Source organism: Dipodomys ordii, unplaced genomic scaffold (genome assembly GCF_000151885.1).
Source record: "Dipodomys ordii isolate 6190 unplaced genomic scaffold, Dord_2.0 Scaffold3, whole genome shotgun sequence".
In the NCBI taxonomy this organism is placed as follows: domain Eukaryota; kingdom Metazoa; phylum Chordata; class Mammalia; order Rodentia; family Heteromyidae; genus Dipodomys; species Dipodomys ordii.
In genome coordinates this window covers 5,889,101-5,901,842 of record NW_012267219.1, presented here as the reverse complement: position 1 = coordinate 5,901,842, position 12,742 = coordinate 5,889,101, and the positions used below count along the sequence as shown (strand labels likewise).

General features: G+C 33.6%; 1 protein-coding gene across 4 annotated transcripts in view; it reads right to left on the bottom strand.

The window, feature by feature from the left end:
* Nucleotides 1-12,742, bottom strand: part of Usp15 (ubiquitin specific peptidase 15) — a 105,062-nt gene that overhangs the window by 70,552 nt on the left and 21,768 nt on the right. For all 4 annotated transcript variants that reach the window (XR_001175247.1, XM_013021397.1, XM_013021406.1 and 1 more), the window contains exons 2-4: nucleotides 10,451-10,578; nucleotides 4,821-4,951; nucleotides 865-991 (exon numbers count right to left, since the gene is read on the bottom strand). Coding sequence is in view for 3 of the 4 variants with exons in the window: in XM_013021397.1 (XP_012876851.1) it covers nucleotides 865-991; nucleotides 4,821-4,951; nucleotides 10,451-10,578 (386 nt within the window). In the remaining variant the exon portion in view is untranslated. The remainder of the gene's footprint in view (nucleotides 1-864; nucleotides 992-4,820; nucleotides 4,952-10,450; nucleotides 10,579-12,742) is intronic.

The following is a 12,742-nucleotide window of genomic DNA, read 5'->3' as shown; positions in this document are numbered from 1 at the left end:
TTTTTTTGGGTCCGGTTGTGGGGCCTGAACTCTGGGCCTGGGCGCTGTCCCTCAGCTCTTCAGCTCAAGGCTAGAGCTCTACCACTTGAGCCACAGCGCCACTTCCGGCTTTTTTCATTTTGCTTATGTGGTGCTGAGGAATCGAACCCAGGGCCTCAGGCATGCAAGGCAAGCGCTCTACCACTCAGCCATCTTCCCAGCCCCTCATTGTTCTTGTTTTATAAAAATCTCATTTGAAAATAGTACTTTTTTAGTTTCTTGAGCAATGTTTTATAAAAACACTGTGATATTTATCCAAAATAATTTATTTTAAACAATATATTCTTTATTTTAAATTAAAATAGCTTTAATAAATATGTATTTAAAAATAAAAATAAGATCTGATACTTAAGACTATAAGACTGATTTTTAGCAAACAATTTTGTAAGTTACTCATTAACAACAAAAAAACTAATATTGCAATCATAATGCTGTATCTAATGTCTTAGCTATTTTAATTTTATTTGACCCAAAAGGAAATAATCAGCTGGTATTTTCCACAATATCTGACTGTTTTATTTAAGCCAGTTCATATTTAATGCCACAGTTTAATCTATGCTGTTAGTATACGACATACATTTTTCAAATGCTAAATTAAAACAGCATTTGCTTTCTAAAGTAAAATGGCACAAATGTTAAATTCATTTTACTAAATGCAAAAACAGTGATAAACAAGTAATTAACCTCTAAGCTAATACATGGCATCAAAGTTAAGAATCTATACTGTTTATTAATAAACCTTTAGAATGGTTTTCCTTCTAGCGGAGTAGTATCTATCAAGGTGAACTATAACTAAAATGGTTCAGAAACTGGATCTTGCATTACCTATGGTGTCAGCTTTGCTAAATCTTCGAGTTACAACATTGTTCATATTTCCATTTTCACACAGCTTCAATTCTGTGAGGTATACTTCTACTTTGCAATGTTTCACAAACATACCCTGTTCAACCACCTAAAAATGAAAGAAATCAGTGTCAGCTATAACAATATTTTTGATTCTTAGCATATTTCCCTAAAGAAGTTCTAGGGAAAAAAATCAGATTTAAAACATTAAATGTCAATCTAGAAAGGCATTCTATTGATCTATAAAGACACCGTAAAACAATACAAATAATAAATACATTTTATAACTATGAAGCCACTCAAATAGTTTTTTTCTGTATACAATACATAATTTCTAAGTATAATTAAAAATACATTCGCCCAATTCTTAGTTGTGATCCCAAATTAAAAAGTTTTAAAAGTTTTATATAATTTTACAATAGTAAGATAACTTTGTGTTAAAAATATTTTACGACAACTTCAAATTACTGCTGCCAAAATATTTGCCTATGTCCCTGAAGCAAATAGGTTAGTTTCATTTTAAATGACTTTGCTTGACCTTTAGAGGCATACTTGGCAATTCTATGTAACAAATGACAGAAAAAGCTGTTAAAACATGCAAGCAATAAAGTATAAGAAGAAAACATTTATATATTAGGGTCACCTTTTAAATGCATATATTTCCTTTTGATCTTCTAAAGGTTAACTGTAGGATTTCAGTCATGAATACTGTTTCTGAAAATAGCAACTGGTCTGATATATGATACCCCAGACAAATATGGTGAAAGGGAAGCTCCAGACAGCTCAGATGTACTCACAGGTTTACATCAATTTAATATGGCACTTATAAACTGGTCTTTCACTTGCAGGAAAAATTATTTCAGCATTTTAAAATACAGTTTATCTGATATCTACTGAATAAGCCAACATGAATTATTATACGCTGTCAATATATATTCTTAATTATGTTTTAGCAAGTTTCTAAAACAGGTAATAGTCTGTATTCGCTCCTGTTTAATAAAATTAATTTACTTTTTAAGACTAATAAATAATGACTCCAACAAGATTGTTTTTAGACCTCTTATGCTGAGTTTTTCTCAGGTTAAGAAAATTTAACAATATTTTATATTATATATAATTAGAAAAAAACTAGCAATCAAATATTCTTAAACAGAAATTTCAACTCTGGATTTCAATAATTAAGTAATATCCTAAAATAACATTACATTAAGATATTGAGTAATTATTGGTAGGTTGCTAAAACTGAGATAGACTGCAGGTCTCATTTATATGGGGAAAAGGCAAATAATGACCAAAAAAAGGAACAGAATAAAATAAGAAAACCTCTCACTGTGATTTATGAAGCTACATATTGTCTAAATAAGTAGTCTTTTAAAATGAAATTCAACTTTCCAAATATTAATATTTTCCTGGAAAAAACTGGAAATTGAAATCTCAAAATTCAGTATGGACTCTATACAAACAAGTTCACTTAAAAAATCCACATTAGGACTAAAAAAAAAATTTCCTTCTCTCTTACCATATTTTACATTGTTGTTAAAAACCTCATCAACACTTAAAATACTATTACTATATCTTCCTACTTCCAAAAGCAACATATTAATAACTGTCCCTTTCTTTAAGTTTATTCTCAAGCTATTTCTATTTAAAAGATCTTACTAAATGTGAAAAATTAAAGTCATGGCAAAAAAAATGAATATATTCATGAATCTGTTGTGGTCATGTGTACTTATTATTTGTTTATATACAGTTCATCTCCTTTAGTAAAAATATTTGCACTGAAAATAACCATTGGAGATGTTTTGAAGACTATGTAACAGAAAAAAAAAACCATAAAAAATTAAGTACAAAGTTCTATGTGCCTAGCTGTTAAAATAATAAAAATGTACATTTCAGAAAATATTGGAAGCAAATACTCAAAAATGATATTTCAGAATTACAGGTAAAAATTATAATGTTATATAGCTATAAAAAGAAGAGAGCATAAGATGAAATTTGCCTTCTTAAGTATAAGATCTATGGATATGTAAAAATACTTTAATTCAATCACAATGAAAGCAATGTCTACAACATGTAAGTTTATGCACAATTTAAAAATATCTTTCTTTACTTTCTTGTGATTAGAAGAAATTTTGTACAAAGTCAATTACATATAGATGATAAACCTAATTCAGTCTACTCTTTATATGTGCATGTGTAAGCTTTATAGAAACTTTACTTCATTCCAAGTATTTCCCTACTCCAAAAATGGAGAGAAACAAATATAATTCCTAAAGAAACTTAATACTGCAAAAACATTTGATAACACTAGGCCTATGGGATATATACATTATTTTGAAGAAAGTAGCTATGTTCATTTCTTTAAACACTTTATAAGTGCAGATACGTTAGAGTTCCTGGAATTAGGGTAAATGTAAATAATGACAAAACCAAGCAAGGAGCTGGGCACTTGCTGAAGTGCTCAAGCTGGGCCTTCAATATTTTTGTTTTACTTATTTTTCAGGTAGTTTGTAGCATTTTTTACCTGGGCTAACTATGGAATAGCATTTTTCACTTAGGCTAGCCTGTTATCAGCATCAATAAATAGTACAGATGTGTATGACTGCTGTTGGACTATTTGTTGATGAAGGTATCACTAACTCTTTGCTTTAGCTAGTCCTGAACCTTAATCTTCTTGGTTTATACCTCCAAAGCAGTTGAGATTATGGGTATGAGCACCACACCCAGCCTTGAAGTGAATTTTACCTGCATGGGTCATGTGTTACCTAGTAAAAACACAAATTTAAAGAACTGCTCACTTAATCTATTTTTTTTTTGGAGAAAGATAATAAGGATTCCAAGCAGCTTGATGCATATAAAGTTTGAAAACTATTTGATAAGTTGGGTAAATTCCATTTACGTGATTAGAAAAAACTGTACAGTCTCCTAAAAGACTTCTCATTTCCTTTCCCCATTAATTTGTGTACCAGACATAGGTTTCAAGAAATGTTAGTAAGATCTCTTGCATTGATATAGAACTAAATTATATTTGTATCAACTATTAACTATTCTTGGTAAGCTGGCTGATTTACTTCAAAATTTGACATTGCAAACATGGAAAATGAGCTACATCCTGACTTTCATAACTTATTCTTTAGTCACAACAATTAGGAAACTATCATTTTTAGTGTTTCTAGATTTTTTTAAATTTTTTATTGTGAAAATACCATACAGAGGGGTTATAATTACATGGGCAAGGTAATGAGTACATTTCTTATCAAGCATTGTTGCCTCCTCCTTTGTTTCCCCTTCCCATCTCCCCCCACCCCTTACCTGTTTCTAGATTATATAAAACTTCATTCATGGGTGTAAAGTGGGATTTTTAACTCAGAGATTTGCCCTTGCTAGACAGGTACTCTTAGCATTTGAACATATCTCTACCCCTTAAAAAAGAAATGAAAAGTCTTCATTCTTTTTCCAGTTAAAAAAAAAATGGTTGTGGATTGGGAAGGTGGCTCAGTGGTAGAGTACTTGCCTTGCATGCATGGGTTCGATTCCTCAGCACTACATAAGCAGAAAAATCCCAACGTGGCGCTGTGGCTCAAGTGGTAGCGTACTAGCCTTGAGCTGAAGAGCTGAGGGATAGCATAGCGCACAGGCCCCAAGTTTAGCCCCCACAACCGACGAAAAAAAAAAAATTGATTGCAAAGAGTTTAATTTTTAGCTTGTTTTCTAATAATTTTAAATAAAAAGCAGTGCAGCATGGAAGTAGCATAATGCCCTTCAGAAGTTGTATGGCAGACTGTAAACCCTCTATCTATGCTATTATGATACAGTCTATAGTAGTATTTTGCTGGCCTTTCTCCCAAAATAAGTAGGCTTCACAATTCATTTAATTAACAATAGAATATGAACTACAAGAAAAATATAAATTCATATTCAGCTATTCTCAGATATACCTTTCTTGCTATTGGCTCCTGACCTTCCATTAATGTATACCAGCTGACAAGTTTATTCCAGCCCTCGGTTGGCAATAGTATGTAATCCAATTCATCAATAAGATGCTCTTTAAGTGACTGGGCATCACCATCTGCAAGGAAAAAACAAACTCAATCCATAAAATGAAATAGTAGCATATTATCTCTAAATATGTTAGTTATAGAACACTATAAATTATTTAAGTTCATGAAGATGCCTTAGAAGTATTGAAAATAATCAGTTCTAAGGAAAAAGCTCTAGCAAGAATCAAATCTAAATATTTCAAAATAAACTTGTTTGAAAGTATACAATTAGTCTTTTTTTAAAAAAATGTAACTTTCGGGGCTGGGAAGGTGCCTCAGTGGTAGAGTGCTTGCCTTGCATGCACGAGGCCCTGGGTTCGATTCCTCAGCACCACATAAGCAAAAAGAAAAAATCCGGAAGTGGCGCTGTGGCTCAGGTGGTAGAGTGCTAGCCTTGAGCTGAAGAGCTGAGGGACAGCGGCCAGACTGAGTTCAGGCCCCACGACCGGACCACCCCCCCAAAAAAATACTAATATGTAAATGTTAGCCAGATACCTAACAGGAGAGTTTTTCCCAAATATTTTAATATTAAGGTTCTCTCTTCCCACATATTAGTGCTTATTACACCATAAGTGAAGGATATCAACTAACTTTAGCAGTAATTCCAAGATGTACACAGGCTGGAAACCATGGCAAAATCACAAAAAGGTATCTGATAAACCGTATCATTATTTGAAAAGGCACATGATCTGGATCCCTCCGAGATGATTTTAATTCTATAATCTCTTTCAAATTTTTAGTTAAAAAGTTTAGTACAGGACATATCAGAGATCTAGAAGAAATTTCCTGAGTAGAAGTAATTTCCTGACGTGTGTAATAATTACATCACAGTCTTAATCTGAACTCACTTGTTAATCATTTGAATTTCTAAAGTATGGAAACAAATAGCTCATTAAGTTATGTGTAACCTAAAGAGTATCTTTTTGTTCTGAGTTTGTTGTTGGTTTGATTCTAGGCTTTGTTTTTAGAAAGACAGGATATCACAATGTGGCCTAGGCTGTCTTTGAACTTGAAATCCTCTAGCTTCAACCTTCTGAGTATTGGGATTATAGAGGTACACCACCAAGATGGGCCCTTCTAAGTCTTAGAGTTTGAGCTTAGAACTTTTTACAGGTTGCTAAATAGGTGCCCTTAAGTCAAAGCCTCCTTTTGAGATAGGGTCTTACTGTTGACCCTGATGCTGGCCTCAGATTTTGATCCTCCTATTTATAGTCTCCTGTCAGGCACATGCCATCATGTCTGGCTTGTTTTGTTAGGATGGGGTCTTACTAACTTTTTGATGAGGGCCTCAAACCTTGATCTTCCCGATCTCCACTTCTCGAGCAGGTGGGGTAACAGGCCCGAGTTAACCTAATTAATAGACACAGGAAGCAAAACTGTTCTTTGCAGCATTTCAATAGTTTTAATGTACTATTTCTAATAAGATATAACTATAATCAAAGAGGAAAAAAAGATGAAGAGATTAACAGAAGTGATTAACTGATATGCATTCTAGAATCAGTATGTGGTTTCTAAACTCTGAGGAAGCTATTTTTATATAGAAGGAAATGGGAAAAGTCTGAATTCATTACTAATTTCAATAGCAGTATAAACTAATAACTTTTAAGTGCAATCTTGTGTGCATGGCATGTGTGTGTGTATGTGTGTGTGTGAGAGAGAGATGGTCCTGGAGCTCTAACTTAGGGCAAGGGCACTGTTTCTGAGCTTTTGTGCTCAAAGCTAGCACTTCACCATATGAACTACAGGCTCCACTTCTGACTTTCTGATCATTCACTAGTGATAAGAGTCTTATGGACTTTCCTGTGCTGGCTGGCTCTGAACTGCAATCCTCAGATTTCAGCCTCCTGAGTAGATAGGATTACAAGTATGAACTACCAGCACTTAGCTAAGCTCAATCTTTTAAATATTAGTTTTAACTTTTAAATTATTGATACAATTTGAAATAATTTTCAGAAATCATGAAGATAAAAGAAAATTACATATTGTAATTCTTCACTAAGTAGCTCATACTATGAAAGATATCCTATAGCAGTTAACTATATTGTAACAGTTTATTTTCAAAAGAATTCTAATCAAGTGGTATTATATGCCTGTAATTCTAGCTACTCATGAGGCTGAGACCTGAGGATGGTGGCTCAAAGCTAGCCCAGGCAGAAAAGTCCCTGAGACTCTTATCCCCAATTAATCACAAAATGCTGAACTAGAGGTATAGCTCAAGTGGTAGAGCAGTAGCTATGAGGAAAAGTTGACTGAAAGCACAAGTTCTTAACTTCAAGCCCTGATACTAGCATAAATACACACACACACACAAACACACACACACACAAAATCCTAAACTATAAAGAATTTCCATTGTAGATTAGAATGTATTGGGGTAGTGAATAATTTGCCCAAGGTGGTAATAGAAAATTATTGGAACTATGAAATGCTTTATTTTATCCATGTTAGCTCAGTTAATTTTCCAAGTGACACTACGAAGTAGGTCTCTTCAGTCTCTCCATTTAAACTACAAAGAAAATAGATATGTTGAAACCTGCCCAAGATCATATGTACAAAGACTTGCAGAGTTTGAATTCCACATGACTTTTTTAAAAACTCATTTGCTCTGTAACACAGTATTAAAAAAAAACAAAAACAACCCTTAGAAAGTTTAAAAATCAAGGCTTACATGCTAATTTCTATATTAGTTGAGTTTAGATGGTATAAAATGATCAATTGATTTTTTTAGAACACACTCAAACACAGAATTGGCATTATTTCTGTATGTACTGTATATAATAAATTGTACATATTTAAGTTATACAACTTGATTAAGTTTTGACATACCAAGTATAAACTCCTCATTAACAAAATGAGGATATCCACCACGCCCAGAAGTAAAACCAACAGTCAGTGTTTGCAGCTCTAGGATAATTTATGCTTTTTAGAATTTGATATGAAAATAGTACCTGTACCATAGTATTATAGACAAATTTCATTTTCTAGAATTACCTATCTTCAGATGATGAACTGGCTTTTATTTATATAAATATATTAGCATATATTTATTCATTCAGGTGTTGATGGGCATTTGGGATGCTAATAATTTTTCTAACATTAAAAAAACCTGTATAAGTCATGTACAACTTTTCATATGGATAAATGCTTTAATTTCTTTTGAGTATCTACATATAGAACGATTGGGTACCATGGTGTTTCTTAAATTCCACTTCTTCAGCATCTTTGACAACATATGGTGGGCATGTCTTTTAAGTCTTAATCATTTCAATAACAATGGTTTGCAAGCATACTGTGATTTTGTTCATTTGCTCTGTGGGGTAGGGGTTAAACCCAGAGCCTAATCTGTGCTAAGCAGGAACTCTACTGCTGAGCTCTTCCTCAGTACCTCTCATTATATAGTTCTGAGCTTTAGTACTTGTGAGACTGTCTTTACATGTGCTTTTTTTTTTTGTCATGGGGCTTGAGCTCTGGCCCTGGGCACCATTCCTCAGCTCTTCAGCTCAAGGTTAGCACTCTACTTGAGCCACAGCACCACTTGCAGCTTTTTCTGTTTATGTGGTACTGAGGAGTCAAACCCAGGGCTTTATGCATGCAAAGCAAGCACTCTACCACTAAACCACCTTCCTAGCCCCTATATGCTTTTAAATAAGTATTCTCTTTTCTGATAGTGTTTGATCAAACTTTTGCCTACTTTTTTCACTAGACTTTTTTTTCTTCAAAATAGGTTTTATTGTAGTATAGTAACAGAACATACTTTATATAATTTGAAATCTTTTAACTTTATTAAGTTTTCCAATCTGGCTACTGGGAATATTAATTATTGCCATTCTTACATGAATCTCACAAAAACTATATCCAGGGCCTTGCATAGACTAGGCAAGCATTCTGTCATTTGAGCATCCATCCATCAAGATTTTGTAGGCAGTTCTTTCCCAGCTCTTAGGCAGCATCCGCACATGTATTTGCTGATCAGTTAAAGACTCGAGAAACTGGGTCAAGCTACTTCAAAGGTACCAACTGGAGGATCGCAGCTCAAAGCCAGTCACAGCATAAAAGTTCATGAGGTTGCCTCTCAAGCAATGGCTGGGTATGATGGAGCTCTTCTGTTACTCCAGCTATAAGGAAAGCACAGTGGCTGGGTATAGTGGCACCTGTTTGTCACTATCAGTGAAAAAGGGTAGCACAAGAAGGAAGACCACAGCTCAGGCTGGGCTTAGGAATAAAGTAAAGCTTTCTATCAAAAATATCCAATACAAGGAGATACTGAATGTATATATAGCTCAAGCAGGAGAGCACTTGCCTAGCGAACACAAGGTCTTGAGTTCAATCTCTAGTACACACACACACACACACACACAAAAGAAAGAACAGACTTAAAGACTTGAGAGAAACTCTTCTCTGCAGAGCTCAAAGTCTCTCTCTTTTAGCTATTCACTGATACCTGGTCTTCCTGGACTTCAAAGTTTGTTTCCTCAACCCTGCTAGAGTCTACAGGGACTTCTCCTTCCTGTGTTGTATATGGGAAATTCTATTACAGTAAGCTGAAAACAATTAGAACGCGCTTCATTTTTTCCTCATCTCTCAGGGACTACTGCTTTATGCTGCTTGATATCCAGTGCTCTTGATAACCATTATTTCATCTATTTTGTTAGAATTCAAGCTATTTTCGGGTACAAGGGTAAACGTGATCCTTCTTATTCCATCTTGGCCAGAAATTGAGAACGAAGTATTTACATTTTATTCTCTTTGGATATAATCAGTGGTAAAGTGGTAAAGTTGGCGAGCACTGAGAGTTTTGTAAGAATAATGCAAAAATAGAAAACTACAAGCATATGTTGGTATTCCACAACTTTTAACCATACCATATGTCTATTAAGGGAAAAAAACAGGTAACACAGCATTTTTTCCAAACATTAATACAGTGCTTTGTAACTTACATTCTTTACCTCCAGATTTAAATAATCCATTACACCATAAATAAAAAGAAAATTCGTCATAATATATAACAGTATATAATCAGAATGGAATAACCTGGATTAATCAGGTCAAATCTATCATATAAATGTTTTTGGTTTGCTTTGCTGCTATTGGGTTTGGACTCAGGGCCTCACATTTTCTAGGCCTACTTGACTGGTTGTGTTCTGCCACTGGAGCCATGGCTCCGGCTTAATATTTTGTTGTTTATTTTAGAGATAGTTTTGTGACCTCTCTGCCTAGGATTGGGTTCAAATGAAAATCCTCTAGTTTTAAGCCTTCTAAATAGGATTACAGGTAAAAGCCACTGGCACTTAGCTTTTTCTTTCCCATTCCTTTTCCCTTTCCCTCTTCTCTTCTTTCCTCTCTCTCTCAATTCTCCTGTCTCAGCCTCCCATAGGCTGAGATTATAGTTGTTTCACCATACCAGGCATCTAAAGAAATTTTTGATTTATATATTTATTCACATTAACCTTTTCCATAGTGCATTCACTGATATTTACACATTGAAATTTAATAAATTTACAATGTTAGTAAAGTAAGAAAATAATGACCTTTGAGAAGTCCAGAGTTATCAATGGGTCCAGGATATACATTTTGCTCTCCCATCTGGTATTTGTCCCAACTGTCAAAGCCAACATATTTTTTCCACTGTTTAAACCAACGACTATCTACCAGATACCTAAAAAAGAAAAGAAATTGATTAAGAAAACTAGCAGGAAATACAAAAACAATAATTTTTGATATTTTGATATTTCATTTTGTCTAAAGAGCATGTCTAACTAAAAAGGTTACTGAGAATAAGTAAGAGTATAAATAATATAAAGCATTATTTTTATTGTTCCATAGTGTCTATTACTTGAGCACAAGCATTGATATAAATGTTAAAAAAAATCCATAATACCTTGTAGCGCTTTACAAAGCATAGTAATATGTCAATAGAACAAAAATTCAAATAATTACAAGAATCAACCAAAACGTTTTAAGTTTTGCAACATGGGAAAATACAATATAAAAAGTATCTTTACTAAAAACTTACATTGTATGTTTTTTTTTTTTTGTCGGTTGTGGGGCTTGAACTCTGGGCCTGGGCGCTGTCCTTCAGCTCTTCAGCTCAAGGCGAGCGCTCTACCACTTGAGCTACAGCACCACTTCCTGTATGTTTTTTATTTCATGTTTTAGTGCAATTTGGTTTTGAATTAAAAAGGTTGTTATTAAAGATTTGCAACAGTTACGACAATTATAATTGACTTAAAAATTCTTAATTATTGTTCCTATATCACCAAAATTTTTTAACAATAATTTTGTCACTGATCATTCCTCATCTGGTAGTAAAATGGACTGGGGCATATTTAAACAAAGTTGAACTGTAAGTAAAATCCAAAGTAAAGGTTAAGGATATGTGTGTATAATATAGATTTCTCAGGAGACCACCAGTCTAATGTTTTCAGGACTTACCACATATAGGACTGGGAAATAAAAATCCACAGTTGTGTCTGAAAATACAGCAAAGGCACTCATGTAACCTCACAATTCTTCAAGAATATTCATGTGCGATTTAATTCCCCAAAAGTAGGTATTTAGAATTATCATGTAGCAGTATTTTAAATCCACTGTTTGAGTTATATAACTGAAAGCCTTCACATTGTGGAATTGAAGATGGAAGAAATCTAGAACTGAGGCAGTACATTTAAAGAAACTCATTTGCTAAAATTATACTTGGTTGAAAAAAAAATCACTAAGAAATTTAGACTCCTTCCTCCTAATTTAAGTAAGAACATAGACATTTGATTTGCTTTCTTTGCAAACAGATGTCAAACAGGTATTTTCCCTATTTCATTCACCAGGTAGCTATCATTGTGCTCATAGCGATTCCATTGTACAAATTACTTTTATCTTGATATTGCTGAGGGCAAGCTCCTCAGCTTGTTCTTACTAGGTGACTTAGTATGTATTACGTTACTATTTATTGCCATTTGCTTTTTCATATAAATTTTAGAATAAATATACTGTGTTCCACAAAATGATCTAAAGGTTTTAGATTACATTAAACTTATAGGTAAGTTTGGGGGAACTGCCACCTTTATAAAACTGAGTTTTCTGGTCCACAGTAAAAGCATATTTCTCTATTATTCAGGTACTACTAATGTCTTTCAATAGATATATTTTCCCATACTGATCTCACTTAATTTGTTGGTTTTAGTCTTAGAAATCTCAGTTTTTCTATGTGAGTTTTACTTTTCCAGTCAGCTACATTTTATAAATGCATATAACTGATACATATAAAATTTTAATTTCTTTTGTGTTGGTCTTGAGGCTTGAACTCAGGGACTGGGCATTGTCCCTGAGGTTTTTTTTGCTCACAACTAGCACTGTACTACCATAGTTCCACCCTTGGTTTTTTTGGTCGTTAATTGGATTCAGTGAGTCTCACAGATTTTTCTGCCCAAGCTGGGTTTCGAACAACAATCTTTGGCTCTCAGAATCCTGAGTAAATAGGATTAGTTACTCAGTGTTACAGTGTGAGCCACTGGTACCTGGCTTTAAATTTATTTTTCAACTGATACATAAACACACACATTTTGGACACATATCACAATTTTAAAATGTTTAAGGCAAGGCAAATTTACTTCCTCAAGCATCATTTCATTACAACAGAAATATTCAAAGCCCTTTCTAGTTTTTGGAAATCATCAATGAGATCATGTTCTATTTGTCTTTATGTATCTGGCTTATTTCACTTAACGACCTCTGGTTCCATCCATGTTGTCATAAAGAACAGTACTTTGTCACTTTTTGATGGATAAGAGTATTTCATCATGTCTATATTTTTTTTCTTTTTTTTT